General features: G+C 41.4%; 1 protein-coding gene across 1 annotated transcript in view; it reads right to left on the minus strand.

Moving 5' to 3' along the window:
- The window catches only part of rnf165a (ring finger protein 165a), a 21,403-nt gene extending 3,929 nt beyond the window's left edge, over positions 1-17,474 (minus strand). Inside the window, exons 1-3 of the mRNA XM_017718017.2 lie at positions 17,307-17,474; positions 915-1,113; positions 539-664 (exon numbers count right to left, since the gene is read on the minus strand). Of these exons, the coding sequence (XP_017573506.1) occupies positions 539-664; positions 915-1,113; positions 17,307-17,397 (416 nt within the window). The 5' untranslated portion in view covers positions 17,398-17,474. The remainder of the gene's footprint in view (positions 1-538; positions 665-914; positions 1,114-17,306) is intronic.
- Positions 17,475-19,032: the final 1,558 nt, after the last annotated feature.

The raw sequence follows: 19,032 nt of genomic DNA on the forward strand, positions 1-19,032 counted from the left end.
ATTTAGCGAGCTACCGAGACATTAGCGTACTATAGCAATATTTTACACTTGCTTTGAAGAAAATCACCATAATACACTGAAACCACATTAAACTAAGTGAATACAATGTTTCTCAGAATTTTTTAACCGAGAAAATTCTCACATTTGTGGGATTCTTTGGTCTCTTGTGCTCCGTCTTGCTGGTATTTCGGTTTTTGTCATATCTCTCTGTTTGGAGTGTCTGAAAAATCTCTGTTTGGAGGGGCATGTAGCCCCAACATTTCACCCTCACTCTCTATCTCAACAAGAATCGGGACACCCCACCCCCTAGACGAGAACACACAAAACAGAGAGCTAAGGGCTAAGTGGTAGGGGCGAGGGGTGAAATGGCATTGGGCCTATTGAGATTTCAGCTACATTGTTAAGTAATTAAGTATTAAGTAAAAACACCCAAAATCTTGACAAACCGGCCCAAATTTTATTCACCCACCAAATCCAACAAACATCCGCCCAATTTAGCGGGAAACTGGCCAATCTGGCTACACTGAGTGTAACTCACCAGTCCGTGCCCTCTGCCAGGTATCTGGGCTGCTGTGTGATTGGCTGTGGGATGTGGAGGGGCGGAGAGTAATCGTATCCGGGGCGTATCCGGTGCGCGTTCAGTGGAACACGTTCCTGCGTGCGTCTAAAAAAAAACAAAAAAAAACATTTTTAAATGACACCAACATCACTTGGTGTCTGGGATGCATGACTACATCAAAAGAGCAGAGTAATAGCCTTTTGGATACGTTAGGTGAAGTTGGGTTAGGGTTAGGGTTCCTTGTAGTTTTATTTGGCTACAGTAACACAAAGACCAATAGAAATCTATGGAAGTCCTCACTAGGTATGTAAGACAGTGTGTGTGTGTGTGTGTGTGTGTGTGTGTGTGTGTGTACCTGCGCTGCAGTAGCTGCTGCTGTATGAGGTATTGCTGCTGTAAGGCCTGAGGTAGGAAAGTGGGCGGAACCTCCTGATACTGTGGCGGAGCCAGTGGAGTGGGCGGGAACTCTGCAGGCAGGGGCGTTGCCGTAGCAGCCAAGTGGAAATGGCGGCAGGAGGTAGCATGGCTATGCTGGTGCCGGCTGAAATGTGCTCCTGCACAAAACAACCAATCACAGAGAGTCAGAGCACACTGTTTACAGGACTGTCCAAACGTCAGTGACCACCATTCGTCTATTTCATTTCAAAACAGCCATTAAGTACCACAACTAGAGTTTCTAAAACTCAGCTACAGACAAAAATGTGTCTCCTAACAACCACCTGGGAGACCTGGTGGATCCCAAAACTGCCCCCCATCAGATAAACAGCACTCAAAGCTTTCGTCTCTGAGAGAGAGGAGAACATCAAGCTGCTTCAGATCTGAAAACATCCACAGGTGTTTCTGTCCATCCTTCCACTGTGAGAAGACCTCTCAGTGCTGTGGGTCTGAAAGGACGTGTAGCTGATCAAGAAGAACCTCACTGAGAAAAGGAGACGGACACATCAAACAAAGAAGCTGGACGATGGACTGACCACCCCAGAGTCCAGACCTCAGCACCACTGAATGGGTTTGATTACTTCAGAAAATCCAACCAGCTTCTCAGACTGAACTTTGGAGGTGTGTCTGCAGATTCTGTGAGGAGCTGAAAGTGAGTCTCCTGAGAAGAATAGAAGCTGGAAGGCACAGAGTGACTCACTGACCACTGAAACAATAATATATTTAGTTTGTGTAAATTGTCATTTTTTATTATATGTATTCTTGACGCTGAAATGCTGTCTAAGTACGCTGACGCTGTACTTAATGGCTGTTTTGACTGGAAAGTAAATAAATGAAGGATCTCCGACTTTTTCCTCACTATTGAATGAGGATTAATTATTTATTAATTTGGTTCAAGACTAGACTTTCAATTTATTTTTTGTTTGCATGGCATTGGATCAGCAACCCTTGTTTTGATGTTTCTAAACCTGCTATGTAATTATATGCAGCATATTTCATAATAAAAGCACTAGCAGCTAATAGAAATAACATGGCATGCGGGTGACTGGGTCCAGTTTGTAGTATCTATACACCGTGTGCTTCTACACTGAGACTTAGACGTGGATGACTCTCCTGAACTGGTTCAAAATCAGAGCCGAAACACATTTGGGACTTTTAACTGATCTTGGACTTCAGAGTGAAGTCCTTTTGCTTTGAGTGACTCTGTACCCTAATTATGTTTATTTTATTAAAATAAATGACTGAAACTTTCGTTTTTTCTCACTATCAAAACAATCATGACACCACCCAAACTTTACCAGATGTTTCAGTAGTGACTGTTTTGGAGGTGAAATTTTAGCTCATTTTGAGCAGAACTCAGCCAGTTCATGACCAACAAGCACAACTTTGGGCAGAGGTTGCGGTTTCGGTCGTCATAGTTCTTAATGTTTCACGCTGATTTTCAGACTTTGGGATACATTTACTTCAATACAGGGATGCAGCCTCACTTCCCGCTCTAAAATGCAGGGGCGTGGCTAATATAAGGCCCCGCCTACAGACCAAAACTGTTTCAGTAGTGGCATGAAAATGCGAATAGCATTTTTTGAAAAAAATTTAAAAATGAAACTAATGATAAATACAAATCTTTTATCTTCACTTTCAAGATCTTTTTGAAAACAACACTGAAATAGAGTGAGTATTATTTTCACAGGTGTAAGTTTAGGGGTTGGGGTTTGGGACAGACACCACCTAAGAGTAGGTAGCCTACAAATGATGATTTCGTATGTATTTAGCTTATTACTGTCTCTGATAATGTCATTAGGTTTAAACAGATCATGACATAATCCTTATAAAAGCACCCATATGCAGTACAAGCTTCCATATACTCACTGCGAATAAATGCATGTGGACTTACCACTGGTCAACATCAGTGTATACTGGCAGTTTCATAACCACAAACATCCCAAATGGTGAAGGTTTAAAAAAGTCAGAATAATAGCAAATAATTTCACGGATCAGATCCTTCGTGTTCCCTTTAAGCTCCTAAAAGCTCAGTTGAAAACCAGAATAAAAGTGTAAGGTGACAATCCTAAACTGCGTTCTCCATAAGGGAGAATGTATTGGACCTAAATGCTCTTTCCATACACAGAATAAAGGTGTAAAAGCTCGGCTGTGTTCCCTTAAAGGGCAAAAGTATCATTGTATTGAACCTAATGCTCTGTCCAAAGCAATGCCAGTGCCATTAGGTTAGCATCCTCTATAAGGGAAAATGTATTGGACCTAAATGCTCTGTGAAAAAAACCAGAACGTATGAGGTGACAATGCTCAGCTGTGTTCTCTTTAAGGGATCATATATTGGACCTAAATACTCTATCTTGAGTCAAAATATAAAGAGATTATGTCCAGCTAAATTCACCTTAAGGGCAAATGTATTGGACCTAAACACTCCATTGCAAAATGACAGGAAAGTGTCAGCAGATGACGCTTGAAGGTGTTCTCTATTAAGTGCTAATGTGTTGGACCTAAAGGCTCTGTCTAAAAGCAGAATAAATGTGTAAGATTATATTTCTTAGTTGTGTTCCCATTATTGGCAAATTTATTGAACTTAAATGCTCTGGGTTCATCAGCTTACTGGACCTGTATTGGGCCTATGTGACCTCCATCTGTGTGATGGTGAATGAGTTGGACCTAACAGTAGGTCTCTATTAGTGTGAATGAGATTAGCCAGAGTGCTGATTCAACCGGAAAGCGTAACGCAGGGGATCCATGGCAGGACACAACACAGACAGATGGTGGGACGGGGTGAGGGTGAGGGTGGGGGTGGTCAGGCAGGCAGAGTAAGAGAGGGGGCTGTTGAAAGAGAGATGGGGGGGGGTGCAGCAGGTGACAGAGAGAGAAGACAGACAGAGGGAGGAGGGTCAGCTGTTCCTTCTGTATCCAAACTTCAGCTGCTCAGTTCCTTAAAGTTCTGCACTGTGACTTTTAGAAACTACACCAACCAAATCGGGGATCATCTACCTGACATATACTGGAAACTGTCCACAGGTCTGTTTAAATAATCACAGCTAATTTACTAGATTTAGACAGAATCACTGGCCTTCCACTTCAGTCGACTATGTCTTTTATTCCATGTTTGTCTTTGGTGTGAATTTTCTGTTTCTATATTTTCTTTGGTGCAAAGCACTTTAAAATGATTTACTTACTTACTTACTTACTTACGTACACTCCAGCTGTGGAGGAATGGTCCAAAGCTTTACAGCTATACAATGAATGCATGTGGCAGTATATCGAAATAAATTTTATGTTTATCCAAATAGCATATGCATGTATATATATACACACACACACACACACACACACACACACACACACACACACACACACACACACACACACACAAGAAAACAGTATCTCAAAGAACCAATGTTCTTGCTGTCGTTATGTTGTCAAGCTTGTAACAATAGAAGAACCATTTTTGGTGCAGTTTTCAAAAAGGTTCTATAAAGAACCATACACAGCACATTTTCCACCAAGCTGAAGAACCATTTAAGCATGAAACATTTCTTCGAGTGTTCATGGTTCTATACAGAACCATTCCCTTTACTGAAGAACCCATGTAGAACCCCCTTTTAAGAGTGCACTGAAGAATCCTTTGAGGAACGTAATCTACTTTTCCCTCAGTTACATTTGAATCATTAGCATTTAGTCACTATTTCATTACGTCTCCACGGCAACAGCGTCTGTACGACTGCACTGCGGTTCCGAAACCAACTCAGTGCTGAATCATTTATTGTGGATACTGGAAAATTCATAGTAGCTACTGAATCTTTTCTAACCGATAACTAAGCTGACCTTCAGTGGAGTGTGAGCCATAATTCTTCGATTCAATGTTCGTATAAACCTCAACTTTTCCTTTAGGTCTAAGCAGCAGTCACTCCTGACCAGGACTGCTCTACACAAACAACAGTTTACCACAAACTGTTCTAGATGTTCTAGAACGTCAGGTCAGGATCTTAAAGCTCTACTACTAATACTGAGTTTTTAATCTAAAGGCTTATTATTCAGTAACTATTATGAATTATTCAGTAAATATTATGAATTGTTCAATAACTACTATTAATTATTCATTAAATACAATTGATTATTCATTAACTACTATGAATTATTCAGTAACTACTATAAATTACTCAGTTGATGTTATACATTATTCAGTATCTATTATAAATAATTTAGTATGTACTATAAAGTATTTAGTATGCACTATGGATTATTCAGTATATACTATAAAGTACTTAGAATGTCCTAAATGTACTTTAAATTATTTAGTACACACTATGAATTATTCAGTATGTACTATAAAGTACTTAGCATGTCCTGTATGTACTTTAAATTATTTTATATGTACTATAAAATATTTAGTATGCACTATAAATTACTCAGTATCTACTATAAATTGTTGCAAATGTACTACAAATTATTTAGTATATACTATACAGTATTTAATATGTTCTATAAATTACTCAGTATCTACTATAAATTGTTGAGAATGTGCTATAAATTATTTAGTACGTACTATAAAGTATTTAATATGCGCTATAAATTACTCAGTATGCACTATAAATTACTCAGTATCTACTATAAATTGTTGAGAATGTGCTATAAATTATTTAGTATGGACTATAAAGTATTTAATATATGCTATAAATTACTCAGTATGCACTATAAATTACTCAGTATCTACTATAAATTGTTGAGAATGTGCTAGAAATTATTTAGTACGTACTATAAAGTATTTAATATGTACTATAAATTACTCAGTATGCACTATAAATTACTCAGTATCTACTATAAATTGTTGAGAATGTGCTATAAATTATTTAGTACGTACTATAAAGTATTTAATATGTGCTATAAATTACTCAGTATGCACTATAAATTACTCAGTATCTACTATAAATTGTTGAGAATGTGCTAGAAATTATTTAGTATGGACTATAAAGTATTTAATATGTGCTATAAATTACTCAGTATGCACTATAAATTACTCAGTATCTACTATAAATTGTTGAGAATGTGCTAGAAATTATTTAGTACGTACTATAAAGTATTTAATATGTACTATAAATTACTCAGTATGCACTATAAATTACTCAGTATCTACTATAAATTGTTGAGAATGTGCTATAAATTATTCTGAAACTATTATGCATTATTCAGTAGCTACTGTACGTACTGTACTGTACAGTACTATACATTAGGAAGCTAACATTGTAAAGTTGTAAGGAGGTGTGGCCTCATACTGACCCTCGGAGATAAAGAGCTAAATCCACAGACCGAATCAGGTGAAGCATCTGATTTGAGCAGATTTGGTCTGAGACTCTTCCACTGCTCCACAACGCTGTCAGTAGTGATGAGTATCTGTATGTCATCACTTCCCACGTCCCTTCTTTCCTCCCTCTCAGGTGGAGGAACACTGAGAACTGAGGCTCATTTGGTTAGTAAACTAGTTATTAAGCTAACAGGTAAGATGTTTTTGAGCTAAACTAAAACAGTGAAGTCCAAAAAAGTAACACATTCTCCTTCTTTAAAAAATGAGAGGTCAGTTCAGCTTAAAATGATCTAGTAACTGTTTTCAGGGCTTTTCTTGAGTCAACTTGTGTTCACACAACTCAAAGGTCTTAGTTGAGTCAAATATTCTCCAAGCTGCTGTTTCTAGATCTGCATCTCAGTTAGATAGAGTTTCCCCACTAGCTGGCGCTCCTTCTATCACACAGTCCCATCTGGCATATTCTCCTCTTGGGTTTCCGGATAATGGACCGCTGTGGTATTGCTGGGATTCAAACTCACTGTGGTATTGCTGGGATTCAAACTCATGAGGCATCGCTGAGCCCCAGCGATGCCACAGCCATCCACGAGTGTGTACTCAACGTCTTGCGGGATGGTGTGATGGAGGGAGTCTTGGCTGGTGAGGAAGTTGAGTATAAAGAAACAAGTTCATTGTATTCACATCACTGAGAGGCCGATCTAAAGGCATTAAGAGAACTTTTGACTCAACTAAGAAATCTGAGTTGTGTGTCCTCAAGTTGAGTGAACTCAAGAAAAGCCATGTAATCAGTTACTATATCATTTTGAGTTGAGCTGACCTCTCATTTTCTACAGTGTACGGTGACACGTCTGAGGGGAGGGTCTCTGATCTAGCTGAGCGTGACAGGTGTGTGTGGGCTGGTGGGGGGGTAAACATGGTTAACTCTATTGGTTAATTACATTGGTTAATGTTATTATCCCCCACCCACTGGTTCATGCAGACGCCAACACGTTCACATAGAACATGATGAGCTGCTTTTAAATGACATGGAACGGCCCAGCACTCGATATGACCAGGAATATGAACTAAGAAGGTAAAACAGGTCACGAGCGTTTTCAGAAAAATACTGACTACATTTAAAAAGGACTGGGCGACAAATTACTACACAAATATTAAAAACAGCACGGTGTATCACAACGGCTTTCAGTTCATATTAACAATAACAACGTTTCTTCATCCCAGGACTTGACTGACGTTACCAAGAAACTGGCAGCGCTTATTTTAAAATGAAAGACCCGTTTAAAAGTTTTACATCAAAAAGTTCAAGTCAAAATGTGATTATCTTGAATTTCATAGACCACGCTGAGCTATTTCTCACCCTGGCTTAATATATTCAAAGTCCTTGAAGGTATGAATTGCGTGTCAGAGGAATGGAATGTGGGTTATATACTGCGCTGCTCTATTTTAATCTGCGTGCAGAACACCTGCCTCCACACGACTGATACCGTCTCAGGCTAGTCAAAGACATTCTCCCCTGCCGAGAAGGCCAGAGACATCCCCCACTACCCCGTCTCTTCCCGTGAGGGAGATTCCCCAGAGGTTGGTCCACCCAGCCACTAAAACATTTACCTCAGCACTGCTACAGGAACCAGGACAGAGTACACGCTGAATGCTAATGGCTACTGTCTTACTATAGGCCTGCATTTCACTGCTGTCAGAAGAAAACCTCCTATCTCCGTTTTTTTTTTTTTTCAGTTTTTGGCACAATTTGAAGAAACCTGGTGCCCTTTACAGTGTCTATAAATTTCATGATGATCAGACCAAAATAAACGGCCCAAAATTACTCATGAAGACGTCTGGTTCCATTGACTTACATTAAAAATAAAGTCGGTTTTTTCCTTCTCCTGTAAAGTCACCGTTTTGGACATGCAAGGTGCATGCGGTACGCATTCCCAACAGCACATATATTTGCTAAAAGCGTTCCCAGAAAGCAAGGTTAGTCGGGCCCATCTGAGGGCCATGTCCTTGGGTCTGTTCTCGCCCAGTTTACAGCTTAGTCCTTGGCCCAGATCTGGCCCAACTACATTGTTGGTCCACAAGATCCACCCAAATTTGCCCACCGATACAGAGGCTATTCTGGCCCGCGTGTCTAACACCTGCCATGTAGAAGTGCATAAAAAGTCCGAATCGGCCCATAAATGTCTTTGTCTTAGTTTTTTTCCTCCTTGTCTGTTTGGACGTCTTCAGATGAATATATTTAGCTCTAAATGCTAATGCTGATACCAACTGTAGCCCTATATGTTCATTCTTGACAGCAATAAGTAATCAGCATATTAGTTTTCCACATGCTGGTGCATAGCTAATTGGACAGCATTAGATTTATACGCACATTCCGGACAGCTAGGGGTAAAAATGCAACATCATGATACTTGAAAATGTTTTCACTACGTCCAGCACATATCACGATACTGGATTTTTGATAAGTGGGTAAGTTTGATGAGACAGAACAGCTTCAAAAAGCCCCAGCAGCGACACAAAAGTCAAAAAGTATAAATGTGATGATTATAAACGTGTATAATGCATATATAATGTATATATTATATATATAATGTATATATTACATTTATGTTGAACAGACTCTCCCAAAGTTTTACGCTGCTGCGCTGACGTTGAACCGCGTGCTGCACTGGGTCGGTATGACCAACAGGTCAAAACCAGCTCTAAACAAAGTGACCGCTGGGCCCTGATTGGTGCTCTGGCTTTGCGCTTCTTTCGTTTTGACATGTTACGTTTTTATACACACAGAAACCAAAAGGAAAGACAGATTTCTCAAAATGTAGGAGGAAAAAGTCGGATATTAGACTCTGAAATGTAGTGGAGTGAAAGGAAAAAGTCGCCCAGAACGGAGAAACTTCAGTACAGATACACCAAAAAATACTAAAGTACAGAAACTCATTACATTTACTCAGTTACTCAGTTACTGTCCACCACTAGCGACAAGCATGTTAGTTTTCCACCTTACCTGTCTGGGTTTACATGCTTAGATTTGCTATTGGAAACAGATCAGCGGCTGAAACATACTCCGGATTCATCTCATGAAGTCCGTGCTAATCGGCTGAAGCCTTGAATCAGGAGAACGGAACTCTAAACTATGCAGTACTGTGGTCTAACAAGTAAGGGGAGGAAAATACTTCAGTAGCTGTGCTGTGTGTTATACTTAATAACACTTACGTATTATTTTGAAACAAGTATTATCGGAACTGGACGTTGTCTATATGTCTGATATTCCAAGGAGAAAAAGACGCTTTTCACAGCTTACGTTTTCGTTTAGCAAATCTCACCTGATGTTTTTTCTCTTTTTCTGACAGAGTTCTCGTGTATTTGAAGGTATTATTTGTATTATGTTACATGTTATGTATTTTATTGATCCCACAATGGAAATTTGTATTTTGCTGCCTAACTATGCCCAGTCTGGCCCCAGCATGGCATGGGGCAGGGCAGGACAGGGCATGGGGCAGGGCAGGGTTAAGTGCCTTTCCCAAGGGCACCACCAGGAACATCCAGTCAAACCCAAAACCTGGCTGGCTCACCTCTCATACCTCTAGGCCACTGGCCACGACTGTACCATACTATATGATAACATATGGGAGGACAGAGTGAAACGGGCCCTGCATGTGCTGGTGGTTTGCTGGTCTGCTGTCCAGGTCTCAGTAAAACATCACCTAGCTTATATGAGACAATGCCTTAAAGAAGGTTGCCGTTGCATGTGCATCCGAGGAATGCACACTCACGGAATGCTGGAAAGGCCGGCAGGACTAGAGGACGAATGACAGACAGACGGACGAACCAGCTTGCAGGCTTGGTAAAGCCTGAGTCCTGTGTTAAGGTAAAGCTTCCTCAAGCTTAGCCCAGAATTAGAACCACCTAAAGGGAGAAATTCTCTATTGGTCATTGGTCATTTCGAGCAAGACTGACAGAATGAACCGAAATCACGGATTCAGTTCCCTGGGCCTTTAGGAGTTGGCCCGCATCGATTCTGACCAAAAGTGTTCATGCTGAGACCGTATCAATGCCTTGATTCATCCAAACAGCCAAAGACGACCTGCGACTGGTCAGGATGTTCACAGCACACAATGAAATATTAGGTTATTGATTAAAGGCTCGTTTGCATATTGCACATTTATGAAATATTGGTGTTGAGGGCCGGTGCGGCGATAACGATTAATAATGAATTACTTTTCTAGAATAAATTAGTTGGCCTGTGTTTTCTACAGTTGTGTGAAAGTCTTAATCTGGCAGAACTAAACAAAATCAAAGCATAGCTGAACAAGCTGTAAGTACACGTAAGAACACTCAGCGTTTACTGTGCCCAAAGTCGCATCCTATTACACCAGGGGCTACAGCGCAGGGGTACTAGACTGACGGCGGCATTAAGCCACCTAAACGTTGGATTGGGTGACCGTGTTGGGGCGGAAATGCATGACCATCAAAGCAAGGTTTAATAAACATATTGTTGGTTTAAGGTTTAGAAAGGACGGAGGCTGCTCTGGACACTTACTTTTTTTGTTGTATAATAGCAGGTATATCTGGTCTTGTCTGGAGCAGTGGAGCATTTGGCATTCATGGGTCCCAAAAGACCAACACTCAGTTTATTCCTCCGCTGCGGACGATGCCAAAAGTTGGGAAAACTGAACTCTTTTGACAGATCGTTACTAGTGCCGCTGGCGGAATTGCGCATCAACTGTCTACTGCCAACATGCAAGGTTTTGTACTATTTTTGACACAGTATTTCAGGGGTGGGCAACCCTGATGTTAAGAAGAGCCATTTCAAGCGTCCTTGGGAGCCACAACATTTTATGTCCATTTAGCCATCTTGGCTGTGTATACGTCGCAGTATGTGTTAGTGTTTATGCATTAATAATTTCATGTATAAAGTAATGTATATTAATTAATATAGGCTAACAAATAACAATGAAAACATCGACTCACTTTGCTCTGCTTTAAGCTTCAGCTCAGCTATTGCCGCTTTTCTCGCATCTCCAGCAGGAAACTTTTCCGCAAAAGTGGAACAGCTTCTTGTAAAATGTCTCTCAATGTCAGACTTTTTACGAGGCTGAAGTCGCTTCTCATTCACCAGCTTCTTGTTTGAATTTCCCCCTTCCACCTTAAATAGTGCCTGAGGCGCCAGAATGCAACTGCTGCACCATTTAAGGCGACTTCAGCTTTGCGACTTTTTAGTCTTTCGGTTTCTCGCTGCAGATTAAATGTATCAGGAAACCAGCTGGAGTGATTATGAACGCGAATCAGTCCATTCGTCTCCAAATGATCAATGTTCGTCTTAAATCTCTCTCTTTGCCATTTCGTAGCTACTAGCTGGGCGAGACTGTTGTCTGCATTGCTATGGTGACCAGCCGTCTGCGCTGATCTTCAGGGTTAACGGGTGAATCAGCAGTTCTACATTAACTCCAGCGTTTATGAGCATTTACTGTTAAACTGTGTTGAAGGATCAGCAGAGCTTTATTTTAGTTTAGTTAGTTAGTTAGTTTACTTTACTAAAGGAGGATTATTTTATTAATAACCTACAAACCTAACTCAGCTGTGGAGCCACAACAGGGCAGGAAAAGGGCCGCATGTTGTCAATTCCCGCACTATTTAGTGTCGGTAGCATGGCAGTTTATGACGTGCGTATATCAGTTTCAGAACAAGCAACTCAGTTCGTTTTAGCAGTTTTGCTTTGAAACCTCATTTTTGTTTCAAATATATCGCCACCTTTAATATTAACCAGGATTAATTATACTTCTTGTACAGCAGAGGCTCAAAATGAACATGAATGATTAGGTCACTGAAAACCCAAACACAGACATCACCTACAATTAACTACCAATACTGCTCCATTCAGAAAACCCCGTTTTGTGGTTTTTCGCCTATGGCTTTCCAGTTTTCCAGATGTGTTATTTATAGTTGGCATTATAGTTAATGATGAGTCAAATTAGGGTCAAAAAGGAGCAGGAAAGAAGTGGCCAGACTGTTATAAAGCAACGAGTCCGGCATGTTTATTGACCCAAATGTATTATAAACGTATTAGAACACTGATGCAGTGTCATGACCATCGAGGGCAGCTGGTTTTTACACCTGTTACAAGGCTTGGGGAAGTTGTTTGTTACCACCTGAGCACACTAGGCCATGTCCAGACTTCAGGCACAGAAACACTCTGTAGCAGAGACTGAACCCTCTGTCCGAACCTGACAGGACCTGGCTGCTCACATCGGCCATCATTTTCCAAACAATCTGGGGTTTTCCCGGTCCAACTCCTACGTCCGTTTCTCCCAGTGATAAGTGATACTTTTTTAATCCCACAAACGGGGAAATTCCACCTCCGCATTTAACCCATCCGTGAAGTGAAACACCACACACACACACTAGGGGGCAGTGAGCACACTTGCCTGGAGCGGTGGGCAGCTCTATCCACGGTGAAGGGGAGCAGTTGGGAGTTAGGTGTCTTGCTCAAGGGCACTTCAGTAAATGGACTGTCGGCTCTGGGGATCGAACCAGCAACCTTCCGGTTACAGGGCCAGTTCCCTAACCTCCAGCCCACGACTGCCCCTGCACCTGTTTAGGTGTTCTCCTTAGTTTATTCTTCTCCTTCATTTTAACTACCAGGAATAAGTTTTTAATCTGGTGTGCTGGAGCCACTCACCCGAGTGCTCAACCAAGAATCGGACGCACGGGAAACAAAGCATTCGGGGAAGTACAGATCAGTGCAGCCAAAGTATTTTTTAAAATGTAGGTTTCAAAAATTTAGGTGATGTCAACATCTGGATACGTCAGCGCCACGCAGCATGAGAACAGCGCAGTATAGGAAGTTTATCTACGCTCTTAAAAAAGACGGTTCCTCAGGGGTTCCTTACTGAAAACCATGAACAATCAGAGAATCACGTGCATGGTTAAGCTGTTGTTTGCATGGTGGAATGGTTCTTCAGATTGATGGACAATGTATGTACACAGCACAAAAAAGGGGTCTACTGTTGTTACGCTGTTAGGTACATATGGTTCTCCACAGAACCACATAAAACACATTCTCCATTAATCTGCAGACCGAGTTCACCACGCAGTCTGTTCTCTGAGAGTTCATGGTTCTGTACAGAACCATTGCCTTCACGAAATAATCCCTCAAGAAGAGTCTAGACGGAAGACACATTTGGGATGTTGCTCAAAAGCACTGACCTTATTAAAATATTATTATAGCAAGTTATTTTAAAACCTTTATATTTATCTGTGATCCAGTCGCTAATATCATCACTGCATGGTAACCGGCGCTGTCCAGCCAGGCACTTGTGCCAGTTTGGGACTCAAAACTCCAGTAGGGTCAGGTTCTGACAGGATCGACTCAAAACCCGATGTTTTTCTAGCAAAATTTTGGGTTGTGTTTCGGGCCAGGTCGGTCCCGGAACACAAAACTCTTTTCTTTCGTATTCAGGAACAGCCGGACTAAAGCTCTACTCCAGGGCATCCACAGCGGAGCCCGTTCGGTCAGTGGTGCATGTTTAGGTGCAGTGTTTCCTTTCTGAACGTGGCCAGGTGAACATTTTCTTACTTAACAATGAGAACGAACATTTAGATCAGGTCCCACACCACACCTGACCCCATGGTAAACACCATCCCAAAGCTGTAAATACAGCATCCGCCAGGTTTAAGCTTTGGGTCAGTTTAAGGAAACGAAGAACCATGTGCTTGTAGATAGAAGAAGAAAGAAAGGAAGGAAGAAAGGAAAGGAAAGAAAGAGACAGGTGCAGATGGAGATGTGCTTGGACTGAGCGGAAGTGACAGCTCGCCTCTGCGTTCTAGCAGCTATGTGTCCGAGAGGCACGAGGGTGAAAGTTCCCATGATTCAGCTTGGCAAGTGGGAGGAGCTGAGAAATGAGCCTGAGGGGAGGGGCCAAAGAGGCCAAACGGTGGAAAGGGGTGGGGCTTGAAGGGAGGACACATGGAAATCAGCAGAGAACACACTGAAGGTTAAGGGAAAAACTACAGTCTTTATTGGAAAATATTAGTATGAGTGGAACTGTGTGATAATAATAATAATAATAATAATAATAATACCATGCAAATAAAGAGCAGAGGCAAGGCCTGACCATGCTCCGTAAGGTTAACACAACAGAAGCAGCATCCAATGGGTAGATGTGTATGCTACAGCACGTGTAAGTACAGCAGGACATCTCTACACAAAGATACATTGGAGTTTGCTGTCCAAATGTCAAAAACACAAAAGATTAAGAAAATAAAATCAACAAATCAACAAACATGGTCATGCATTAGAACCTAATACAAGAACAGAAGGCAAAGAACCACAACCAAAGAAATAAAGACATTTTGAAATACTAGGAGGAATTTCTACAGCAGTGCAGTTCTAGTGATTCCTGTGGCGTGGATGCCGCTCGCGCCCGCAGAGCTGGGCTTACGCTTAGCAGTCGTCGTGAGGGAAAAGCTGAATGAATGGGAATCGGCGTGACTGGGTACACTGTGCCACTCTGAAGACAATAAAGCGGGAATCCTCCAATCCAATCTATGTTTTTTAGAACATGTGTGTGGTTTTATGTACCAAAACTTGTCATAGTTCTTTTTTCCACGACTTCGTTATTGAATTTTTTTTGTTCTTAACTGATATATGCGCTCTCTTCTGACTGGCTGCCCTGTATTGCGCCCTCAATCAAAAAAGCAGCCTGAAACGCTGGGCGAGTTGGTAGATGTATGCAAATGTGTCGTTTTTTTGTGACATCACCACTCAAAATGGGCTGTTTTTGCAGCTAAATTTCCTTATCGCTCCGAAATGGTAACTTTACAGGAGAGGGAAAAAACACGCTTTACTTTTAATGCAAGTCAATGGAACCGAAGTTTTTTCCAAGGCCTTCGAAGCCGTTTCTTTCGTTTCAATCATTATAAACTTTACACACAGTGTAAAGGAAAACAGGCACTTTCAAATTACGTCAAAACTGAAAAAACGAGGTAGCGATATATGGACGGGGGCGGGGCTAAGGCTATGTTTTGTTTACATACTATGTTAATCTCAAAACAGTGGGGGTGTTTATTTCATGACATGGGCTTTTAATATCAACTCTGATCGACCAAGATAATCGTACAAAAGGCTGAAGTTCATCTGAAATACTGTGAACCACCAAAACTTTGCATATAAACAAACTACGGTACAAAAACCGCAGAAAGTAGTGCGGGACGACGGAACCTTTGTTCAGCTCGGAAGCGAAAAATACCAACAGATCGTTTGAATGAGCTGAACCATACACACATACAAGGGTCTGTGTGGGATTTTCTGGTTGCTGTTCCACCTGGAACCAGGTTCCACAAGGTTCTGCTATCATTAGATCTGGCTCCACCTCATTTACCAAGACAATACAGGGCAGAGTCAGCTTCTTTCCATAATAACACTATTATTATTAATAATAATAATAATAATAATGACAAAGCTGGTCTACACAGGCACAATGCACCCAACGCAGGAGGCATACAGCGCTCAGGCTTCGATCAAGCCCGGCTGTGATCGAGCCAGGAGGCGAACGCATCCACTTCACAGAAATTTACAGCCAAAAAAGATGTCAGTCTAATCACACTGAGGAAAAGAAAAAAAAAAACAAAACAAAACAAAGAAAACAAAAGAAATGGGACAATCACAATGACATCTGTAATAGCTAAACGCTACAATGGGTCGGCTGTTAAAAGAGACCACCGATGACAGTTTTAAAAACAGAGACAGAGGCTTCTCCGACAAAAAGAAGAGAAAATAAAGATGTGTTATTCTGCAGCCTCACACAGAAGGATACTGGATGAGTGGGAACGTTATTCTGAGAGGGGGGGGTTGTTTTTTTTTTTTTTTTTTTTTAATAATGCCAATGTCGTCTTCGGATGGAAAGAGGGGATGAGGTAGAGGGACAGGCAGAGAGGCTTTAGCACAATGGAAGGGGGGAGAGAGGTCTGAGAAATGCGGGATGTAGAGGCAGCCTCCAGACTATGGAACAAGGAGAAAAAACAGAAGAAAAACAGAAAGACAAGCACAATGAAATCAACCGGCTACGGCATGACCTTAACAAAAAATACTGATCTTATTTTTATTTTTATATATATATATATATATGTGTGTGTGTGTGTGTGTGTGTGTGTGTGTGTATATGTGTGTATGTATGTATGTGTGTATATATATATATATATAAAATACGTCATTATTATTACATAATCAGCACAGATCCTGCATAAGGTTGGATTTTATTTATCTATTTATATTATTTCTGTCTCGGTTTTTAATCACTTTGAGGCCACAGCTATGAATGAGGTTCAAGAGCATTTTAAAGCGAGTTCATCTGAGGATATTTGCCAGCATCCACTACTAGCTACCCACCTGGCGAGGATCAAAATGGTCAATTATTCATTAATATCAGCGCTCAGAGAGGCGTAAGGGAATTTAACAGCTTATTGAAACCTTATTAACGTACGACTAACACGGGAAATGAGGAGGGCAGTGGAGATATTAAGCGAAATAAGAGAGAATTAAGCCGCAGATTGCGGTTAGGACACAAAGGATGTGAATCAAAGACGAATGCTGGTGTTTTTGCCTCCTATTCGCCAGCTGCTTGTTCGGATTTCCCCGTTCCACCTTAAATGGTGCAGCAATTCCATTCTGGCATCTCAGGCGCCAGAACGCAACTAATACTAACTGCCGCACCATTTAAGGTGGAACGGAAAAATTCGAACAAGAAGCTGGCGTCAATTGTGGCCGAATTTGAACTGCAATATGATTCGCACTGACTTCTTTAAATACACCATTATATCTATATTTTCTATCTTCTGATATTTACTTTACACAAAAATTAACTCACGAAAACAAAACGACCGTTACTAACGCTAAGAAGACGCGTTAGCCGCCGTGCTAGCAGCGTCGTCGTCTTTTCAGCGAGAGCGGCAGCTCCGCCGTTCGTGTTAGGGGTGTTAGTGCGAGGAATAAATGAAAGATAACAACGATACCTCTGCTTCTTACTGAACCGAACACGGGGAGAACCAGATATCCGACATGAACTAACACCATCCTGGCTCCTTTGTCGGCGGTACTGCCCATGGACGCGTCGCCTCCGCGGAACCGTTAGGTTAACCTACAGCGCTGCGGCCGAGACGCCGCTGCCTCGCACACAAAGAGAGAGCCGGCCAATCAGACGAGCGCAGGCAGGCGGCGAGCCAATCAGCAGCGCGGACCGCCCTCGCCGCAGCGGCGGCCTCAGCCAATCGCGGCGCGCCGGAGTCTTTTGTGAATTAGCAAGTGGGAGGTCTGTTGTCAGAGCGACCGGAAAGTGTGCGCATGCGCACAGAGTGAATCAATAGATAAATAAACATTAAAATATAAAGCAAAGCGTGGATTTGTGCGAATGAACTCGGCAATAAGAAACCTCAAATAAAATTATAGCACTACTGGACATGAATTAGCGATCCATTTTAATGACTTATTTACGTGAATTTACATTATTTACATGTACACGTCACGAAGGCGTCAGCGACACAATGCGAACATGCATACATCTGTGTGTGTGTGTGTGTGTGTGTGTGTGTGTGTGTAATATATGCATATACACATATACACACACACACACACACACACACACACACACACACATATATATATATATATATATATATATATATATATATATATATATATATACATATACACACACACACACACACACACACACACATCAGAATGGGGAAGAAAGGGGATTTAAGGGACTTTGAAGATATATATATATGTATGTGTGTGTACAAAACACCAATGGATATTATGCTTTGACCGCTAGTCACAAATGACAATTAACCTCTATGCCATTCTAAGTCCAGTTATTTAATGATTTATCAATGTCTGCATTACTAAAGGAGCAACCAGTGCAGGCAGGAAGCCTATGCATGACTGACGTTTGACTATGAGGCGGTAAGATCATCCACAAGTGGATGGATGTATTGGCACCTGTATTGATTTCCATTTGGAATGCGCTTTGGCCTTAATGTAAATTTAATATGGCTTTAACAGTAAGGCCTGTTAATCTGATGTGACAGAAAGGGGCTTCACTGACCACAGCAAGCCCCATATGTCAGGATACTCCCATCCCCCGCTCAACACTCGCATACATGGAGGTCTGGGCCCTGATTATCTGTGCTCCTTCTGTTCAGTCTGCTATCGACAACACATGGTGAAGACCCCCACCCACCACCAACACCACCACCACCACATACACACACATAAATCCTGAAATTTACATTGAAATGAGTAAACCTATAACTCAATTAGGCCTACACTGAGCTCAATGACACAAATAGGGAATTCCGGTTTGCCATACTAGGAAATTTGAAGACGATGAATGATTTTTGAAAAAGCCTAGTATAGTTAAATCTTTAAGATGTAAACAGAGCTGTTCAGAGTGGTTTCGTGTGAAACTCTCCGTTCTAGGGAGGCTTACCGAGTCAGAAATGTTCACAGTGGTGGTGATAGGAACCAGGGTGATGGGAACCATCCACCTCTAAAAGCCTAAATGAAAAGCTAAAAACAAGTTTTAAATAAATTCCATATATAAATCCAGAAGACGTGCAGGTTCGACGGTGGCTTTGGACAATAAATGTCTATATTTGTGTTGTAGTCATGGTGACTCCTGGTTCCTATCACCACCACTGTAAAGAAATCTGAGTCACTTTATACCTCCCTGAATAA

Source organism: Pygocentrus nattereri, chromosome 16 (genome assembly GCF_015220715.1).
Source record: "Pygocentrus nattereri isolate fPygNat1 chromosome 16, fPygNat1.pri, whole genome shotgun sequence".
NCBI classification, from domain to species: Eukaryota; Metazoa; Chordata; class Actinopteri; order Characiformes; family Serrasalmidae; genus Pygocentrus; species Pygocentrus nattereri.